General features: G+C 38.9%; 1 protein-coding gene across 2 annotated transcripts in view; it reads left to right on the top strand.

Moving 5' to 3' along the window:
- The window catches only part of THUMPD2 (THUMP domain containing 2), a 38,663-nt gene that overhangs the window by 12,077 nt on the left and 3,894 nt on the right, over positions 1 to 22,692 (top strand). The window contains exons 6-9 of one of the 2 annotated variants that reach the window (XM_018055158.1): positions 2,138 to 2,225; positions 8,566 to 8,637; positions 9,144 to 9,258; positions 18,665 to 18,773. In XM_018055158.1, coding sequence (XP_017910647.1) covers positions 2,138 to 2,225; positions 8,566 to 8,637; positions 9,144 to 9,258; positions 18,665 to 18,773 — 384 coding nt within the window. Of the gene's footprint in view, positions 1 to 2,137; positions 2,226 to 8,565; positions 8,638 to 9,143; positions 9,259 to 18,664; positions 18,774 to 22,692 lie in introns of those variants that run through there. The other variant, XM_018055159.1, reaches the window with a different exon arrangement.

The following is a 22,692-nucleotide window of genomic DNA, read 5'->3' as shown; positions in this document are numbered from 1 at the left end:
TTACAAAAATCATGCGCCAATAGTCACTTTAACACATAAGAGGTCATCACATGCCTCAAGGCCCTGTTGGCTTCCCTTGGCCCCCACCTACTCCAGTACCCTCCCAACTCTCCCAGACCAAACCTAACCCACTGGTTTACATCTACACCTACGAGGTGTCCAGGCTTCCATACTTCAGTGCCTTTTGGAGTGCCAGGCCCTAACCCCTGCAGATGTAGATGGGGATACCCTATATATTATAGATAGGAAATGGCCTAAGAAAATGAAGAAATGATATGAAAGATATTTCATAAGATATGAAATACAGGGAAAGGAGAGTATGTTTAGTTTATATCTGTAAGTTTTGCAGTACTTCTAGGTAAAAGGTGTCCAAACACACATTTGAAGATAAAGACCTGGGATTCAGGGGACTGATCTAGGCTAGAGATGGAGATGAGAATGTCTTCAACTTGGTGATAGATGGTGTGTAAGAGAATAAAGAAGAGATTCATATATGAGGACAAGAGGATCAAAAGCCACATTTATTTTTGTATTGGGGTAAAAGCCAGCTAAAATTCCGAATAAACACACTAGCCAGGTTCTGTGAAAGTAGAGAATTATTTTTATTTTCAAAGAGTTTATTTCTGAACAGTTCTTTTCCCTGAATAATTTTATTTTACTGATATAATGAGGCCCTTTTGTTGAAGTAATAGCAGATTAGTTTTGTCCAAGCAAAATAAGAATGGGTTCCCGTGTGTCACATATTAATAGAGTTGGCTCCCATAAAATAAAACCTCTATTAGCAAAAGTATGCACACAGTAGTCAAAACTTTCAAAGGTTCTATGTAAATCCCCTATGCGTAGAAAAAGACTTTGTAATGTGTATGGACAAAGACAGTTTTCCATGCCAATTCTCTCTGTGTGTGTATGTGTCTAGAGTAAAAGTAATTTCTCAGTTTTGGTTTCACCTAATGTGTTTTGTAGTGAGATAATTGCTGCAGTTAGCCGCTGAAGCAAGATTTGTTGATCAAATTATTTTATAACTCTTCTGCCCACAAAGTTTATATCCCGGATTCCAAATCTCTGGATATAGTACTATTTACAGTATGAAATTTTATTTCCTGAAAAACCTTTTCAACAAAAATAACGTAATAGTTTTATCATGCAGGCTTCTTCATCATAATAGTAAATACACAATTACACTGTTTTATTTAAAAGACATACCTCATCTAATTCTAAGATCTTAAGAGGCTTGCAATAAATACAGAGAAAACAAGATAACTTAAAGAGCAGAAAGAAAATGATGAAAGGAAATAGGGTTTGGAAAACACTGTGGCTTGGTGTAATGTTAGTAGAAGAGCTCTTAGTGGCTTTGAAACAGGCCTAACTGCAAAACAACAACCAAGCATTGATTTTTTAAATCATGCATCATGTCTTACCAATAAATGGTATACACAAAATAGGAAAGTGCATTGAAATTGGCAAGGCAATGTTGTTCACTGCACTAGAAACATAGAAATAATATTTTGAAAATCTGTATCAAATCTGGAAACACTGATATTAGCAATAATGGGGTAGAAGATCAAGTATGAAGTGATATGTAATGGAGACCAGTGAACTCATTGGGGAGTCCTCGGCTTCAGCATTTCATTCAATAAATTATTTTCGACAATGCAGTGTCAAGCTTCGTCCCAACTTTAGAGAAAGGTGCAAATGAGCAAAAGGCAAACTTAAAAAGGGACCTTTTAGAAGTTCTTTAAGGGTTAGCATCCATTCAGCTGCGCTCCCTATACTGCGTCTGTACCACAGTGCAGTTTACTCCTTGATGACTCTGGATCAGTGACAAAAGGTCTGTTCTACATGGGAAGTCAGGGAAGCATATAAAATTAGAAACACTTCCCTCATATGGTAAGATTTTTTAAGTTAAACACATAAGGGTTTAAATTTCGGTTATCTAAAAAATTTTCCTTTCTGAAATACCACACTGGCTGGTTAGACAAGGTGCCAGTTAGAGAAGGTAATCTTGCATTAATAAAAAGGTTATATACTCTCTAACTTAGGGAATACTTCAGTGCATAATGTACAGGTATGAATGGGTTAATTATTTTTGTTTGTATCCTATTAACATACAGTAATATTGGGTGGTGTTTTACTTTAGGGTTCCTTTAGCCTGCAGAGCGTACATCAAGACAGCAGGGATGAGATCTACCATAGCCTGGGCGATGGCCTCCCTCGCAGAAATTAAGGTAAGGAACCTGTTCCTGTCCCTTTTAATTGAATACCAAGGTCCTTTCCATAATTAATTTACACAGCCTCTTATTGATGGTTGCTTTCTTTTCTCTTTGGTTCTTTTAACTTTTTTTATTCTGTTTTTCTATTTCTTTTCTTGCCATTACACTTATGAACTGCAGAGAAAGGCTTTTGTCAAACTTCTGGGAGTATTTTGGCTATGAAAATGCTGAGTCAAAAGATAACTGCATTTTATTATTTCTAATTTTTTGTCACAGTCATGTGGCCTGTACAACTTCTATTCCTTAAAATTTAACCAAGATCTTAATCAGTTTTTGTAAATGCTCCATGAACATAAGAAAATAATTTTATTTTCTCGTCAAGAGATGGCCTCTGTATCTTTTAGTTGCTGTTTTACTGTCTGCTCAGTACTGAAAGAGGTATTTTGAAATTTATTAGATTATATGTTTCAAGATTTTGCATTTTTATTCATTGTCACCTCATTCGGTAGTTTGTTCTGTAGTGTGGTTTATACTCATTTATGACTGTTACTGCCTCATTGTAAAGTGTTCCTTTTTATTGTTATTACAGTTTTCACTATGTTGATTTGTAGGTTTAAACTTAAATTTCACTGTGTCTTATTAGTATTTCCACTCTTTTTTTCTTTGCATTTTCCTTTGTAGTTCTGCTTTTTCAACTTTGTTTTCAGTGTGCATTTTTTATAAACACAGAGCTCTATCTTTATCCCACAATGATAGGCTCTTTCAGTGAGAGAATTCAGTACAGTATTATGATAGATAGACCAGTTATGATAGATTTCCTTTGCAACTTGTTGCAGTTTCCTATTTTTGCTGCTTTCATCAAGTGAGTCGTCTCATTGTTTTTCCTGAGGTTAGATTTTACTCTGTGTGCTGCTCCATTCAGGGCTCCCTCTCCCAGCTCTCTTAATTAAACACAGGAGACTTGACTCTTACTGCTAAAGACATCAACTCTTTTCTTTACCACACTGTTTTTTACCACCGACACCCTGAACTTCCTGCTCTGTCCGCTCCTCCTTGTCATGAGATGAGACCTCCAGGGTACTTTTTCTCTTCTTCGTCCCACCTTTGCTCCTCCCTACAGGGAGACCTTTGAAACATGTTTACCCTCTTCCACTCCCAACTACCAGCTTGAACTAAATTATTTATTATGCATCAAAATTTCCAAGTATACCCCTGCTGTTTTCAAAAGTTCTTACACTGCACTTACATTACACGACCCATCTGTAATCATTAAGATGCAGTGTGTAACATGCATTCTGTATACACACACAGAGGTGGAGTGTGAGGTGCATTGCTTCTCACCTTTCGTCTTCACTGTATCTTTCTCTCTCCGAGGTCTCAGCTCTGCTCTCTTTGTTGCTTGGATAGTCTCTTCTTGGTACTTTCCTCCTTACACTTCTTCTTGTCATCTGTGTGTCCCCTTTTGGCTTAGTATGAGATCCTTGAGTTGCGGTCCTTTCTTCTCAGAGGTCTGTAGATGGCGTTCCATTATCCTTTAACTTCCAGTGTTTTAGGGGAGCAATTCCTGCCAGTATGATTTTTCTTTTCCTTGATAGCTATCTTGTTCTTTTTGTTTGCAAGCTTGTAAGAGTTTTCTTTTTAATCCTCTAATCTCAGGGATATTACCAGATGTACTTGTATCTTTTTCTGTTCAGCGTAGAACTAGGTAAGTCCGACTCCCTGAGTTCCCTTTCCAACTCTACCACTTACAGGCTGGGAAACTTTATGTAAGATCCATAACATCTCTGTGCCTCGGTTTCTCACTTCCAAGATGAAAATAGTCATCTCATAGGACTATGTGAGAACGAAGTGAATCAGCATTTATCAAGGGATTAGAACAACACCTAGCATATTAGGAAGTACCTAAATTTTAACTTCTGCCATGGTAATGTCAAGGAGGGAGAAATTACCTTGCTATCCCCCCTTGAGTTCTTTAGAGTGATCTTTAATCTTTTGAGTAATTAAATTGACACAAGACAGATTAACAGGAGAAAAAAGATTTTAATTTGTATGCATGAAAGTCTTATAGAAGTGGGACCCCTGAAGTGATGGCAGCAGGCTATTTATATATTATTTTTAGACAAAGAAACATTTGTGAAGATTTAACAAAACAAAGGGGTCTCTGCTTGGGGTAGCAGACTACTGAAGAAGTAAGTTCGTTTGTCCAGCTTTCTCATGTATACAGCCTTGAATTCCTAACTCTGGTGATAAAGATGCTTTCTATCCTCCTAGTAGAGGGAGGATACCTTCACTTGGGAGATTAAATTCCTGCTTTCAGGGGAAGAGAAGTGGGCCAGAGTGTATTTTCTTCTTAATATCATTTATTTTTACCTGCTGTTCCTTAAGTAACTTTTAATCCAAAATAATCAATATGCCATTAAAGCATATTTCGGGGCATCCTGCCCTGGACCTCAACAGTAATAATGATTATAATAACTGTTATTTAGGATATATAATAATTATAAAAATCATTTTTTCCTCCAGCTCAGGTACTCTTTCATCCATTATTTACTTATTATTTCCTCAACTATTTTGCTTTAGTGTCTTTTACCTTAAACAACTTCCTCTTTTTTGCTTCTGGAGTTGCTGTGATAATGTTAAGCTTCCTTTCTCACATGTTTTCCATCTCTTTATATTTTGCCTATGTATTTTGAGTTTTCCTTGGACATTATCTTCCAAGGTATAACCGGAGTCACCAAAATGTGCTGTACTTTCTTGAAATGTTTAGGTTTAAAATCACAGATTTTTTTTAGCTTTGGAAAATTGTGTATGTGTATGCCTAGAGAATTCCATGGACAGAGGAGCCTGGTGGGCTGCTGTCCATGGGGTCGCACAGAGTCGGACACGACTGAAGCGACTTAACATGCATGCATGCATTAGAGAAGGAAATGTAAGCCACTCCAGTATTCTTGCCTAGAGAATCCCAGGGACAGAGGAGCCTGGTGGGCTGCTGTCCATGGGGTCGCACAGAGTCAGACATGACTGAAGTGACTTAGCAGCAGCAGCAGCATGCTGTATTTGGTAAAGAACTGTCTGCCAATGCAGGAGGCGGAACAAACCTAGATTCATTCCCTAAGTTGTGAAGATCCCTTGGAGAAAGGCATGGCAACCCTCTTCAGTACTCTTGCCTGGAGAATCCCACAGACAGAGGAGCCTTGAGGGCTACAGTCCATGGGGTCACACGGAGTCTGAGGTAGCGTAGCACACATCACATGCTGTATTTGATCTCTCTAGTGGGTTTAACTTTTTCACATATTTAGCTGTTCCCTCCAGAAGTTTCATTTCACTAGATGTGTACTGTTTGTTCTGCCTGTTTTCGCTCTAGCTTTTGAGGGACTTCCTCCCCTTAGATGTGCACAGCACGGTTCTTTTTGGGAGAACACAGTGTGACCCACCGTATAAATGATCCCAGTATCCAGCCTTGATCCAGGTGTCCCCTCTTTGGAGCTTGGTACCTAAAACTCTGCACAAGCAGCTCAACCTCGAGTAGGCCAATGCCATGGAAACTGAAATTTAAACCTGGGGTTGTTAGGTCCTTTTCATGTTCAATGTAAACCATTCTCCTTCATACAGATCATAAAAGCAAGGAAAATCAAGTTCTATGTAAATCTTGGTTATTACTTTAAGCATATGGAAATACTTCTCTGCTACTGTCTATGTCCCCAGGTGTCATGACTAGAAAAGTCCTGCAGTAAAATAAGGACATTGAAAAATATTTAAGGGCAGATCACCTCATCGAAGAGGGACTGTGGGGAGAAAGAGCATGGAGTTTGGTACATTTTAAGTCATTAATAAAAATTAGTTCTCATACCACTATTAATCTTAGAATTGTCGTTTAAATCATTGTTCTTTTTGTTACTTTTCTGCCCCTTCATGGGGGATCCATATGACACTCTGGTAGAATTGAGTGTCAGGGAGAAGCTTCTGAAGGACATTTTGTTTCTTTCATCAGGTAGCCCCTGGCTCTGGCTGAACCCCGCTGTCTTCTGAGCACTCTGCCGCCTCTGTAGACAGACCAAGGGACCGCTGGGCCTGGAGCTGGGGTAGGTGTCCTGCTTGCACCTCGCTGCCCTTTCTGCCCAGGATCTCTCACTGCCTTAGAAGCACGTGCCATCCAGTCATCCTGGTCGTCTGCAGATCTCTTGTTGTACTAGTGTACACCGCTATTCGTGCCAGAAGTCTATCAACTCAGTGTCTGTGCTATCCGATCCCTTAGTGTCTTGCTCTCCCTGCCTCTCATGATCTGCTGTTAGTCACATCCTAGAATTTATCCTACCCAGAAAAGTATACCTTCCCCAGATCTCAGCAGTGCTGCTCTTACCCTCCTTCTCCTGCCCACTCACTTCCCCTTGTGCCCCGCCATCGTGTTTTAACTCCATGAGGCCTCTCATCACCGGTGGCCCTGTGCTGTGCTGTGCTTAGTCCAGTCGTGTCCGACCCTTTGCAGCCACATGGGCTGTGGCCCGCCAGCTGCCTCTGTCCATGGGATTCTCCAGGCAAGAATACTGGAAAGGGTTGCCATGCCCTCCTCCAGGGATCTTCCCGACCCAGGAATTGAACCGGGGTCTCCTGTGTTGCAGGCAGTCTTTACCAGCTGGGCTACCAAGGAAGCCCAGTAGGTGGCCCTACTCACCACCTGTACTCAGCCCTCCCTTCCCACTTGGATTTTAGGCTCTAGCATTACAGTCATTCCCTTGAGCATACTTGTAATTCTCCTGCTTCTTAAGTGACGTAAACGTTGGAATCAAAAGAGAAGTTTAACGTGTTCTCCTCATGAGGTCTACCAACATATTGGAATTATAATGGCTTATAATTAGTAGAATCTCATTATAATAAATGAACTGTCCTGTTTCGCTCCATTACTTGTGTGCTGGATTCCATTCCCTCCTGCCTCTGTAAGAACTTTCTTCTCTGCTGGGTCATTCCCATCAGTATGTGCACGTGCTAGAATATCTTGCAACTTAAAAATGAATTGACCCTCTCCTGAACCCACACGATCCATCAGCTCTCACCCCCTCCTCTGCTTCCCTTCAGAGAAACGCTTAAGACCAGTCATCCATGTCTGGTGTCTCCTTCTTCCTCCCCGTGCTCTCGTCTGTCCCCCTTCCCTCAGGCTCGCCTCACTAGCACTCCACTGAAACCACTCGCCTTGCTTAGCCTACTAGCGCGTGGGCGCCACCATCACACCTGCTTGTTGGATGCTTCCCCTTTGTTTCAGGACCAGTCGAGGTTCCGTGTCAGGGCACTCTGCTGTCGGTGTGCACTGCTAGGCCTTCATCCACCAAACATTGGGACTTAGGAGATCACCAGCATCCAGACGATAGACTTACCTATTTTTTTTTTAACCTTTTCATAAAAACTTCACTCACGCCAGACCATTGTCATTTTGTAATATTCCACATTGCCATCCATCCTGTTGGTTTCTCCTTTAAAATATAGCCAGAATCCAACTACCTCTCCCCACCTCCACCAATGTCACTCTTTATTGGGCCACCATTATCTCTGCCTGGATTCCCTACTAGCCTCCTCGTAACTCCCCTATTTTTCCATGGTCCTTTCTCAACAGGGCAGCCAGACCAATCCCTTTGAAATGTTACATCATGTTTCTCCTCTGCTCAGGACGCTGCAGTAGTTTCCCATCCTTCAGAACAGAATCAGAATCCTTGTAACAGCTACAAGATCAGACATGGAGTGACACCCTCTGTCCCCCAGAGGGGAGAGTCATTAGTTTTTTTCCTCCAAGTTTCCTGCTCTCCTCTCAGGTTCAGAGAGGATGGCCCCTTTCCTGACCTCTTCACATTGTGGGTGTCATGCGCCTGACATGCTTTCGCCAGTTCAGTGTTGGTGGAAATGACATGTGTCACTTCCAGATGGCACTTTAAAAGCCAGGGCCTGATTTGGTGTGTTTTCTTTGCCCCTGCTGGTGACCCCTTCACTGTTTCACTTTCCGGGAAGAAGCAGAAGCCCCAGGTGTCATACCGTAGGCTTGTACCACGAGCTGCACAGTGTCTTGAACCTGTAGGACATGGCGGTTGTAATTGTACGCAGCCCATCTTGGTGGAGCTGCCTGGCCCCCTCTCCGATGTCATCACCACTGCCCGCTCCCACTCACTGTGCTTTGGCCGCACTGGCCTCCTGCCTAATCTTTAAGCGTGCCGAGCACACACCTGCCTAGGGCTTCAACTACCTGAAATTCCTAATAAAGTTTAGAAAGGAGTCTTTACTCGTAAATGATTGATTCCTCAAGTTTTAGGCTTCTTGTATAATGCCTGTTACAGCAGATTTAACAGTAGCAAATCAACGTTTCTGTCTACAGGCTGGTGCAGTTGTTTTAGACCCAATGTGTGGACTTGGAACAATACTTTTGGAAGCTGCTAAGGAATGGCCAGTAAGTTCTAAAGTCTGGTAAACCAAGCAGTGTTTTACTTTAATCAGTGTGTGTTGTGTATACACTTGACAATTATTTATAGGTAGATTGTTTATTTAGGGATTATAATTATTAATTATGAGTTACTATTTAATTGTAGTCAAAGTAGACTAGGAAAGGTTGATTAAATTACTGTTATTTCTTTAAATACTGTGATAAATTTAGGAAATTATGACAGAATTCCAATAACTAGTCATGACCTACATTATAGAAATCCCTCAATTCCTTAGACATTTTTATTGTAAAATATTAATTGTAAAATGTTAAAAATTAATGTTTTAACATTTTACCAAAAACTTCTCAAGTTTTGGTCCTTGAATGTTATTTTAAAGAAATATCCTAAATTTCTTTTAATCTGAATTAACAAATCTATTGATTTCATTTTCATCATTTGAAAAAATGCAAGTAGATTTTCTTAACTACATAAAATATGGTTTTATTTATAATTTGAATTTCTCCCCTCATAGGATGTGTATTATGTGGGTGCTGATGTCAGTGACTCCCAGTTATCAGGTGCATATGACAATCTGAGAGCTGCAGGCCTCAAGGATAAGATTGAGTTACTTAGAGTCTCTGTTATAGGTAAGATATTAAAAATGCAAACATTTGGGGGAAATAAACATGTGTAAACACACTTAGAATCATAATCATCACTCACTTTTCATATGTTAATATAAAGGCTGAATTATTTATACCTTGTGATATATCTGTGGAGCCAATACTCAGTTTACTTCCAATATTATAATTGTAACCTTTTTATTTTTCAAAAGATTCATTGTCAGGAACTATATTTTTGTAGTTTCCCTAAGCATATAAGTAAAAGCATGGTACAAAGTAAAAGCATCTTAAGAAATTTTAAGATGTGTTTGTTGCATCTGAACCATTTTTCATATGATAACCAGGGATCATTTAGTATAGGCATAAAAGAAACAGAATAATAACAACAATTTGTTGAGAATCTGTGAATTCTTTGCAATAAACTATATGAAATGTTTTGAATTATCTTACCTTCCCCTTGCTTCAGTTGGATAGTATTCCTATGTTATGGGGAATGAGGTAACAAGCCTTCCCAGTTTGCTACACCAGTACTACTTTTAATGCTAAAACAGAAATTCCAGGGCAAACCAGGATTCATCACCCTGTGAGGCAGAGGAAAGCCATTACTCCATGTTAACTGTTGGGGAGTCAGCAGCAAGAAACATGATAAGGAATCAAGTCTATGAAGTCCAAAATAATATTTTACTAACGCCCATGGTATTTAGACTGAGAGAAGCCTCAGATTCCTCCTATCTTTCCCTCAGTGTGCCTTTCTCCCTTAAAAGTGACCGCATTTAATTCTCAGCTAAGAAAATCATATTCTCTTGGCACAGTGAGAATAGGTGATAGATAAGTCCCTGTAATCTAGAGAAACAGCATATTGTTAAAAAAAATTTGTTCTATTCTAGTAGAAAAGTAGCAATGCATTGTCGACAAAATATTAGGATAACTCTTCTATAAATGCATGATGAAGTAGCCTCAGAGAAGAAATTGTATTGTTGGTTGAAGTCTCATAATTGTTTGCTGCCAGTGACTGTCTTTTCAATCTTTCTGTCGAGGTTTTTAAGTGGACTCTGTGTACAACACAAGTTTCTAGAGGAAACTGAGGGATGATTAGATTGAAATCAAGTTTTCATATACATTTCTTTAAGAAAGCTGGGGGGGGGGTTTGAGATCTTCAAGAAAAATGGAAAAGCTCTATAAATTGTTCCAGAGCAGTGGTTTTTCCAACCCTTTACAGTCTCAAAAGTGCCTTGGTTGCGTGAGAAAGGAAGTACTAATTTGTCCATCAGAACATCGCTGCTGTACCAGCTCCACTTTCATCAGTTCTCATGTTTTGGGTATTTCCCATAAGATTTCACTTTAAAAACAAGCATTAAGTGCTCAATTGTTAATAAAGAAAAGGTTTTTTTTTTTTTAATTTTCTATTATACCTAGTAGCCAAATAAATCCTAGCTTTTTAAAAGATTAGCCTTTTTATTGTCTGTTAAGAACAGACAGTAGTAGAGCAAGGATGGAAACAAAGAGACTAGTTGCAAGACTATTGCAATAATCCAGGCAAATGGTGGTGGCTTGGGACAAAGTGGTATTAGTGGAGGTGTTGAAAAGAGGTCAGACATATATATACACATATGTATATGTATATACATATTGAAGGTAGAGCCAGCAGGATTTGTTAGTGGATTAAATGTGAGGAAAAGAACAAGGATGACTAAGCTTTCTGGCTTGAACAGCTAGAGTGTGCCATTGCCGTTTACTGAGTTGCGGAAAACTGCAGGAGGAGCAAGTTAAGAGCTGGGGGCCTGTTCAGTTCCACATGATGATTAAGAACCATTAAGATCTCAAGGTAGATAGTCAACATACAAATCTGGAGTTTAGGGGAGACGGTACACATCACTAGTCTAGATAACATTTACATCCATGAGATCACCTAGGAAATGAGCACAAATAGAGAAGAGAGAGGCTTTCTCTGAGGATGAAATGCTTAGAGTTCTGGAGGGTGAGAATCTAGTAAAAGGAACAACCAGGGATGAGAAAGTAAGAGAGAATCTGAGCAAGAATGAGCAGCTGTGTCAGATGCTGCTGGTTGGTGAAGCAAAACTCAGGCTTGACCGGTTCCGTGGAGCAGAACTCAGGCCTAACTGGTTCCGTGGAGGAGCAGGAACAAAGGCTTGCCTGCCTGAATGGGATCTGGAGAGAACAGGAAGAGGTAACTTGAAGACAGCTAGTTCTCATCATTTTTGGGGGTAAGGGAAGCAGAAAAGTTGGCGTTCTACCAGGTGTGTTGTGGTTCACACAATATTCTGCGCAATTCATGAAGCTGCCTGGCTGCCCTGGCATCTGGGAAGTCAGGGGAAATGTGAGAAGTGATAGGTTGGGTGTCCGTGAAATATGTGTGGGAAATAGGGAGTGAGAAGCCCACCTTAGAGAATTTGAGTGTTTTTGCTACAGTGGCTTTATCATATATCATATGCTATAAATCCCTTTGGTAACACTGTTCTGTAACAAACTCTTTCAGCAGCGATAAGGTTTTAAAAGTGCATATTTAATGAAAAATTATATACTGAGTTTCTGTTTCTCAAGAAAGCTTTTGATGAACATACAACTAGAATAAAATGTTTATTTACTTTTATCATGCACTGTGAGGGCTGTGGTGATAGGAGTAACCAAATGAAATAAACTTGGTTATAGAGGCATCTAGCATTTACTTCCGGAGAAGGCAATGGCGACCCACTCCAGTATTCTTGCCTGGAAAATCCCATGGACAGAGGAGCCTGGTAGGCTGTAGTCCATGGGGTTGCTAGGAGTCGGACACTTCACTAGTCGCTAGGAGCGACTTCACTTTCACTTTTCACTTTCATGCATTGGAGAAGGAAATGGCAACCCACTCCAGTGTTCTTGCCTGGAGAATCCCAGGGACGGGGGAGCCTGGTGGGCTGCTGTCTATGGGGTTGCACAGAGTCGGACACGACTGAAGCGACTTAGCAGCAGCATTTACTTCAAAACTTAGTCATTATTTTAAGGCGAGCAAGCCAAAATTAAGTGTTTATCAGATGCAACAGAACGAAATGCATTTAACTATCACTCTGTGAAGCATGACTTTTCATTTAGATCAAATGAGCACTCTTCTAAATTAATTTTGTTCATTTTCAATTCCAAATTTTCTTATGTATATAAACAAAATGAAGCTATAGCTATTAATACATTGGCTCCATTAGCAGAAGACCTCTGCAGAAAGTTAAATGTTACCAGTTTTGTATCAGTGTTACCAGATCCTTCAAAAAGAAAATTAGCTTAGTCAGTTCCAGTAATGGTTTAGTATTCCTACCCCCTCCCAATTCTTGGAAATTTAGGAATTTTTTTTCTGATACAGAGATGAAACATCTTTCATTATTGCGAATGCTACTGTAGATTCAGCTCAGCACTGCATCTGTGTCTGTTTAAGCATTGGTAGACCACAGAATCCTGGTGAAGATCAATGTTCTTATTAAATAAAGAAATCTATGACACAGAAATGTACTTAGAATTTGACATGGTACCTACATAATTCATAATTACCTCCAAACAAGCTGTGATGTTCTGAATTGAAATAGTAACTCAAGTTATCAAAATAATAGACTTAAAAAAAATTTTTAATATACACAGAATAACTGAACTGTAGGCTATCTGTAAAGACGGTTGAATGCAAAAAAAGCAATTCAGCCTGACAGTACATGTTTTTTTGTTTGCCCATCATTTGTTGGGTTTTAAAATGTTTAATCTGAGTTTAAAATGGGAAAAAGACAGTCTCTTTAGCAAGTGGTATTGGAAAAGTTGGACAGCTGCGTTTAAATCAATGAAGTTAAAACACATCCTCATACTGTGCACAAAAATGAACTCAAAATGGCTTAAAGACAAACGTAACATTGAAGGTGGGAGAGAGGCTTAAGAGGGACAAGATATCTGTATAGTTGTGACTGATTCGCATTGTTGTACAGCAGAAACCAACACAACACTGTAAAGCAGTTATCCTCCAATCAAAAAAAAAGATATAATACCATAAAACTCCTATCCTAGAAGAGAGCATAGGCAAAGCATTCCCCAACATAAATCGTATCAATGTTTTCTTGGCCCAATCTCCCAGGCAATAGAAATAAAAATAAACAAAGGGACTTAACCAAACTTATAAGCTTTTGCACAGAGAAAAGAACACAAAAAGACCACCTACAAAATGAGAGAAATATTTGTAAATGATGCATCCAACAAGTGCTTTATCTCCAGAATACACAAACAGCTTATACAACTCAACACCAACCACAAAAAAAAAAAAAAAAAAACCCAATCCAAGGAAAAAAAAAAAAAAAAGAACAGAATCCCTTAATAAACATTTCTCTAGAGGATAGATGGCCAATAGGCATATGAAAAGATGCTCAGCATCACTAAATATTAAAGAAATACAAATCAAAACTACAATTAGGCACCACCTCACACTGGTCAGAATGGCCTTCATTAAAAAGTCTACAAATAACGAATGTTAGAGAATGTGTGGAGAAAAGGGAACCCTCCCTCCACCATTGGTGGGAATGTTAAGTTGGTGCGGTCACTATGGAAAACAGTAGGGAGGTTCCTCAGAAAACTAACGATAGAATTATCATATGATCCACCAATCCCACTACTGGGCATATATACTCGGACAAAAGTATAATTCAAAGAGATGCCTGCACCCGAAGGTTGATAGCAGCACTATTCACAATAGGCAGAATTTGGAGACAACCTAAATGTCCATCAGCAGATGAATAGGTAAAAAAGATGTGGTACATACGTGTGTGTGTGTGTGTGTGTGTGTGTGTGTATGTGTAATGGAATACAGCTCAGCCGTGTGTGTGTGTGTGTGTGTGTATGTATAATGGAATACAGCTCAGCCGTGTGTGTGTGTGTGTGTAATGGAATACAGCTCAGCCGTGTGTGTGTGTGTGTGTGATGGAATACAGCTCAGCCGTGTGTGTGTGTGTGTGTGTGTATGTGTAATGGAATACAGCTCAGCTGTGTGTGTGTGTGTGTGTGTGTGTAACAGAATACTGCTCAGCCGTAAAAAAGATGAAATAATACCATTTGCAGCAACGTGGGTGCAGCTAGAGATTATCGTACTAAGTGAAGTAAGTTAGACAAATACCATATAATATCACTTATATGTGGACTCTTAAAATATGGCACAAATGAACAAAAAAAAAAACAATCTTCCTATCCACAAAACAAAAACAGACTCATAGGCAGGGAGATCAGACTTGGGACTGCCACGGGGAAGAGATGAGGGAGTAGGATGGACTGGGAGTTTGGAGTTGGTAGATGTGAACTATTACATTTAGAATAAACAACAAGGTCCTACTGTATGCCACAGGGAGCTGTATTCAATCTCCTGGGATAAACCATAATGGAAAAGAATATAAACAAAGAGCTGTACGTGTATAACTGAGTTACCTTGCTATATAGCAGAGATTGGCACAACATTGTAAATCAACTATACTTCAGTTTTCTTAAAAATTTAAATTTTTGAAGATGTACTGATGGCTGATGTTCCTAGCCAGAGTATCTTATAATTGTGCTATAAACTTTTTTAAATAAACAAGTTGCCTAATTGTAGTTGCATTTTTTTCAGACTTCATTGGAAATCTGTAATCAAAGAATTCAACAAATGGAGTACAAAAAACTTTTAAGTCTTTAAAGTTTTTGATAAATTGCAGTCATTAGAAACAAAACTGGCAACAGCACTTTAAAATTATCTCCCAGATGCCAAACTACATTTTGCATATTCAAGACTAATTATGGACTTCTGCATTAGCAATACACATTGAAATTTCAGCTTCATTGAAGTATTTGTATTCTCTTTTATGAAATCAAAAAGAATAGTATAAAGAGAAAGATAGTAGAAGAGAAAAATTTCACCAGCAGCAATCATACAAAGAAAAGGCATAATCTAATGCAGTAAACTTCAAAATCTATCCACGATGGAAACAAAGTCATAGAGCAATAGCCAATGAAATAGTGGCTACTTACAAGGTTACTAAGGCAAAGTGGGACCCAGAAATACCATGTTCAACCAAGATGTCATTTTAGTACAAAGATATTTTCAAATATAAAAAGTTCAGGCAACGTTTCACTAACAAGCATGTCGGGGAAAAAGTATTAAAAATTAATAAAATCCAGACATTTAAGAGATGAACCAACTGAGGAATAGAGAAAGCCAAGGTGAAATGACCGGTCATGAGGACTGAATCAAAAATACAACTATTTGAGCAACTGAGAATTAGAAGACAGAATGCCATTGTTATAAACCTAGATGATGGAAAGAATAACAAAGTACAATGAAAGAAAATATAAAAAGGATGTGCTCAACCTTGTAAAAGTTCTGAGTTTACCCAGTCTGTTGTCTACACATATACATGAAAGTTATTTTAAAGGCTCTTAAAACTTTGGGGGAGAAAATACCTTAGGGCTATATCCTGGTTTTAAGCAGTTCTTACTCAAACTTATCCCCAGAAGGAGGGAGTAAATAGGACAGTTTTATTCAAGACATACCAGTGTTTTACCTTTTTTTCATGTTTTTGAATCATCCTGCAGAGATGTAAAAAAGATGATTTTTTTACTTGTTTGTTTTAAGCTATGTTTCTATTTCAGAATTCTATCTCCTTAGTTACAAACTCTGTTCACAAGCAATTCAAACATTTAATAATTTAAAAGATTTTACTGTGTGTTGACTCTTATGGGTCAGGTGCTCGTGATTTTAGGAGTTTATGCATCAGCATCTCTGGAAGTGGGGCCAGCAGTTTGCATTCTACCAGGCCCTTCAGTTGATTCTGATCCACACTAAATATCAAGGTTGGTTGTAGGGCCCAAGATTTCGCATTTATAGTTCCAGGTGATACTGATGGTGCTTCTCCGGGGACTGCACGTTGAGAACCACTGCTAAGGGAAAGGCAAGTTGGAAAGAGACCTATCTGGAAGTAGCAGCCCCACTAGGTCTTTGAGGAACCATGAGAAGGAATTGCTAAGTTCTGCAGAGCTTCCTGGAAGGATTCTGACCCACTGGCTCCACCTGGCTGTCATCTCCTTATACACACTAGAGAGGACCTTGTCCTGTAAATACTGACAACAGCTGACAATTACTGACTGCTCATTGTGTGCCAGGCAGTGTCTGTTGATAGTTTCTGTAGGCTCCTCACATGTTAACTTCTGAGATAGGTACTCTTATCCCATTTTACAGATGAGAAAAGTAAAGCAATAATTTCTCAAAGTTGCACAGCTGGTAAGTGGCAGAGCCAAATGCAAGCTGACACCAGAGCCTGCACAAAAGCTCAGATTATTTTCTGTTGTATTATTGGAAGATGACACTGATTCTATGTAAAAGATTACTCTCTTCTCTCTCAGTGATGTTTATTCCTTCACCATCTAAAATGATTTAAAGCAGTTTCGTAAATTACAATACAGAGTAGAAAAATTGCAAATGAAAATAGATTAACAAGAAGGGAAAAAAATCCAAACCGGAAGATGGGCAACTCATGTTTGTTGTGTGTTTATGTAAGCAAAAGACTTGGGCTCAATCTCAGGGGTAGATTACTGCCTGGTTCCTCATGTATAAACGTTTGATAACCATGTTTGCTCATTGTCTTTCGTGGTTTTACAAGTGTAGTTACAGTGTTCAAGTGGATGTGTCCTGTATCAGTGTGTGCATGTTCAGTTTGCTCAGTCATGTCTGATTCCTTGCAGTCCCATGGACTATAGCCCGCCAGGCTCCTCTGTCCATGGGATTTCCCAGGCAAGAATACTGGATTGGGTTGTCATTTCCTCCTCCAGGGAATCTTTTCAACCCAGGGATAGAACCCACATCTCTTGTGTCAGCAAGCAGACTCTTTACCACTGAGCCACCTGGGAAGCCCCACTCTATATCAATATCCTAAAACTAAATGAAAAAAGAAAGTGAAAGTGATAGTCACTAGTCGTTTCCGAATCTTTGCGATCCCATAGACTGTAGCCCACCGGGCTCCTCTGTTCATGGGGTTTCTCCAGGCAAGAATGCTGGAGTGGGTTGCCATTCCCTTCTCCAGGGGATCTTGTGGACCCAGGTACTGAACCCGGATCTCCTGCATGCAGGCGAATTCTTTACCTTCTGAGCCACCATGACGTTGGGAAAAAAAAAGATTTTCTGCCTAGTTCTAACAAAATAGTATCCCATTACTTGTTTTCTAACAACCCACTCTTTCTTTTATTAGCAAATGTTCATTCATTAGACTTTCTCAGATAACAGGATTTTTTTGTTGTGTTTTTAAATTTCCTGTCAACAAAAATTTGTATTCAGAATAGTAAAGATTATTTAAATTCTATTGTACTTTATAGAATTAGGTGCTGTCTGAAATTTAAATAATTATTTAAAATTTAGATGGTGGTAGTAGAAGTATAAAGAGTGCAAAATGTAAAGTATATTCAAAAAATGTGGAAGTTAAGATTGGCTGTGTTACCTTGTGGTAATTGCAAGGAGATCCAACCAGTCCATTCTAAAGGAGATCAGCCCTGGGTGTTCTTCAGAAGGAATGATGCTAAAGCCTGAAACTCCAGTATTTTGGCCACCTCATACGAAGACTCATTGGAAAAGACTCTGATGATGGGAGGGATTAGGGGCAGGAGGAGAAGGGGACGACAGAGGGTGAGATGGCTGGATGGCATCACTGACTCGCTGGACATGAATTGGAGTGAACTCCGGGAGTTGGTGATGGACAGGGAGGCCTGGCACGCTGCGATTCATGGGGTCGCAAAGAGTCGGACACGACTGAGCGTCTGAACCGAACTGAACTGACTGAATTAATTTCTGAGAGTAAAATGTACAGTTGAGAAAGAAATTTAGATTTGATAGTCAAACACTATATTTTGTTTTAGTGATGTCATTTTCTTGATTGTTTAACTTTTTCTCTAGTCTTAGGACTTAAGTGGATGTTCTTAACCTTTGGGGTTGCCATTAAAAATACAATGAAACCTATGGGTCACTTTTCTTAAAAACAAATAGATCTACAAATGGATTTTATATATGATCATGAAAAGAAAAATGAAAGTTATAGGGTATAATTTTGTAAAAGGTTTTTCTAGGCGTCCTAATATATTTCTTCTTGGATCTAGCAATTTTCTTCTCATGTAATATTTTTGAAGAGTTTGATTTTCTGGTTAATTTGAAATTCTGCTTAACTTATGTCATATTTTATTACACTTGAAAAACCACTTTTCAAAAAACAAAATACAACAATTGTAACATCTATTTTTAGTGATTCTGAAAGCCTTCAGGATCTTGTCACTCCTTAGAAACAATATTAAAGCCTTAAATTTTATTCAGTATGCAAAAATAATCCTATGTACTTCAGTTTTCTCATATTTAAGTTAAAAATGTTTGAACTTACTGTAATAGATTTTTCTCATTTTTGTATTTCAGAATTGCCATTGCCATCAGAAAGTGTCGATATTATTATTTCTGATATTCCATTTGGGAAAAAGTTTAAGTTAGGAAAAGACATCAAAAGGACTCTGCAGGAGATGGAAAGGTAAGTTGTTGAGTGTCTTTCCAAAATCTTTGAGCCATGGGGCATTTAACCAAAATGTATTGTAGCTCTTCAGTTAAGATTTGATTACATTTTAGTAATTTCCTCGTGTTTTTATAGCTTAATTTTCTAAGATTTCAAATCAGAAGTTTATATAGTTATAAACTTGATATAGTTATTCTATATCATCATAATATAAGTTTTATTCAGGAAAAGATAATAATTTTTCATTACAGCCAAAAATTGGAAAATCTAAAATAGTGACATATATTTCAGTCACTGAGCTAGTTAATTTACACATTTACTTCTAATTCTCCCCCCAACCCTGCCTCCTATGTGTTAATCCCCCACATTTTATAGGAGAGAAACCAGAACCCAGAAATATTATCCTTCTCAAGATCACAGAGCTACTGAGCAACACGACAGAATTTACATAGGAAACATTCAGTCGTATAGAATGGATGCCTGCATTGTTGGTGTGAAATGAAAATGCGGGAGTACTCGTCATGTAATGCTTCTAAGGTCAACCTCAGGGAGTATAATGCAGTGACGTGAAAGTGTTTCTTTGAGAGGTTCAAACAGTGAGACCTGAATATGAATTTTGCTGGTCATTTCGGTTGATAAAGGAGAGAACCTAGAACACAAGAGAGGAATGAAGGGACATGGATAAGGGGTCAGTTTGTATTAAATTGTCTCAACTGAGTGTTTGACGGTGCAGGACAACATAGTACATGGTTGGGAGCCTGTATGTAACCCTTTTCCACAGTTACCTGAGTTATGACGTCACCTAGGGTCTCAGCACCTATAACTCAGACATTTCCTGAGCTCCTGTATCCCCTTCTGCTTGATGGAGCATTTCCCTCAAGATTTTGCAATGCTGATTTCATATTAACACCATTTCAGGAGCTTCTGAAAAACACTGATACCCATTCTCCACTCCTACTCACTGACACTTTGATTTAATCAGTCCAGGGTAGAACCTGGGCATCCAGTATTTCTTAGTATCTCCCAAGGTGATTCTGTGGTGCCCCGAGAATTAATAACCACAGCCTTTGTGCCTAGCAAGGTAACTTACCAGTTGTACTATTAAGCTAGCCTGTGGTGAGATACTATTGTAAGAGCATGCTACGCTTAATATGAAGCTTTCCACCCAACCTGGAACTTTCCACTAGAGGTGGCAGCTTAGCCTACCTGTTGATCTAGTGCTGAGCGTTTTAAACACCTTCACAAGTCACTGGAGGGCAGTGTTTGGAGTAGACTGTCCTTTCATCACTAGTAAAATCAGACCAGCCTGACTTTCTCTCGGTCAGTTTTGATTTTTGTTCTAAGTAACTGAAAATGAAACTAACAGATATGACCACCCCCACATTGTTTCGGGCAATTTAAATATTTACGCGAGAATCAGGAAGACATTCAAGATTTCCCATGTAATTCAGGTGCCTCCCAGAAAGAAAAATGGTACTGATGAACCTATTTGCAGGGAAGGAATGGAGATGAAAATGTAGAGAATGGGCTTACAGACACTGTCGGGGAGGGAGAGAGTAGTTCAAGTGGAAAAAGTAGTATCAATATATATACACTATCGTGTAAAATGGATCACTGGTGAGAAGTTGCTGTGTAACACGGAGCGCAGTCTGGTGCTCTGTGATGGAATAGGGAGGGAAGCTCTAGAGGGGAAGGATGTATTTATAATCACAGCTGATTCAAATCATATGGTAGAAACCAACACAACACTGTAAAAATTAAAAAAGCAAAAAATTTTTTAAACAAAACTTAGAAAAAAATAATTATGCTTATGGACATAAGGAACATTCCTGGCTCCTATGTATGACCAAGCTTCCTTGCCACATGCCCTCAGCCTTTATGGTTTGACCTTTGACCTTTTGTGGTTTGAGCTTTTATACAGGCCATATATTGTAACGCAGTGGTGAAGAGCATAGTCTCTGGAGTCAGAATACTCAATAGTTCTTCTGTCATTTCTGTCATAGGCACATTGCTCAATCCCCCTGTGCCTCATGTTTAAATAATAGTACCTACTTGATAGCGTTGGCCTGAGGAGTCAGTAGACTTAAAGCTCTTTAGGACAGTGCTCATTTTCTAGGCCAGAATACTAGAGCTGTTCCCTTCTCCAGGTGATCTTCTCAAGCCAGGGATCAAACCCAGGTCTCCCGCATCGCAGGCGGATTCTTTACCAGCTGAGCCACCAGGGAGGCAAGGACAGTGCTAGGTGCCTTGAAAGCTCTCAGTAACTGTTAGCTCAGACCTGATTTTTCAGTGTCGAACAGTTCTAGTGCTTTTGAGAAATAGGTGGGGATATACATAAATATATCTAAAGTACACATAACTTTTTTCCCAATGACTTACCAGTGTTTAGGCTCTAGATATAAAGTGGAAGGGGATGGAGGGGAATTATATTAAAAATAAGAAAAAATACAAAATAAACATGTTTATAATAGGCAATGGAAATATTGGGTCCTGCGTGTAACAGAGCACTGGATTCTTCAAGAAAGAACGTGTGATCAGAATTTTAAATTGTCCGACAGTTGATTGCTCTGGTGGTGTGAGCACTGCACTCTCAGCTCAATTATTTCCTCCTCAACTTACTTCAGCAGTAACAATCTCATGTATGCAAAGGAGAAATACAGAGAAGTATAATATTTGAGCTTTCTTCTCAACCAGATGAGCAAAATTAGAAATTTAACTTGTTCGGCTTGAAGGAAGAAGTCACTAAATGCCCAGAAGATTTGAGCTGGATTCATGGAAGAAGCATGATCTCAGTGAAATTTAGAAATTTGCAAAGAATGAAAACGGAGACCACACCATGTTTTATACGTGCAGATATTCAGCAAGTATTTCTTGGGGAATAATGAAGCAAAAAGCATGTTCAAAAAACAATGAATATACCAGACTGTTCGGAATAGAGATGAGTAGTAGAAGGTTAAGGCCTGACGCCATCCAAGTTCAAATAAGTTGGGTGTTTGTGTCTTGCAGGTTCACATGTAAAAGAGAAATCTCTTTTATGTTGTTTGATACAGAGCTTCCCCAGCTTATTGACCACATAATTCTAGCTGGTTTCTTTTTTATATATACAAGAAATAATCTCTCATACTATATTAGTGTTTTAGAGGGATACAGCTTGAGACATATTGCTTTATGATTTCTGAATAGCTTTCTTAGAAATTTATGTATATATGAATGTGGAAAGATGCTTAGAAGGACATTTTATCAAAAATGGTCACCTCTGAGTAGCAGGATTCCAGGTGATTTTTCCTTTATTTTCTTCCATTATGTGAAAAAAGTTATAAATTAATTGCTGAATTTCCTGTTAGACATCATTCCACGTACACATACACAAATAGATGTTTTCAACTTTATATTAATAGGATCATCCTTAATTTACTGTACTGTATAATCTGCTTTGTTTTTTCCACTCAGAAATATGTCATAAATCATTCTGAGGAGTTGTTGTAATGTACATGATAATTTTCAGCGGTTGCCACAGTGGTTGCATTATATGTATATACCATTATGTAGCCTACAGAACTTAGGGATGGGTATTTAGGTAACTTCCACCATTTCATTTTAATAAAGAATAACATTCTGAGCCATCTTTGCACAGTTCATCAAACTGACTATAATGAGCAAGTTATTTAAAACCACAGTGCCTCTGTTTCTTCACCTGCAAAATGGATATGGCAACAGAATATACTTGAATTCTAAGGATTAAATGATATACAAAGCTTTTAAAACAACATTCATCACATAATACATGCGTGCATGCTAAGTCACTTCAGTCATGTCTGACTCTGTGCAACCCTATGGATTGTAGCCCGCCAGGCTCCTCTGTCCATGGGATTCTCCAGGCAAGAATACTGGAGTCAGTTGCCACGCCCTCCTCCAGGAGATCTTCCTGACCCAGGGA

This window comes from Capra hircus, chromosome 11 (genome assembly GCF_001704415.2).
Source record: "Capra hircus breed San Clemente chromosome 11, ASM170441v1, whole genome shotgun sequence".
NCBI classification, from domain to species: domain Eukaryota; kingdom Metazoa; phylum Chordata; class Mammalia; order Artiodactyla; family Bovidae; genus Capra; species Capra hircus.
Note: the sequence above shows the minus strand (reverse complement) of the source record. Positions and strands in the feature narration are given on the sequence as shown.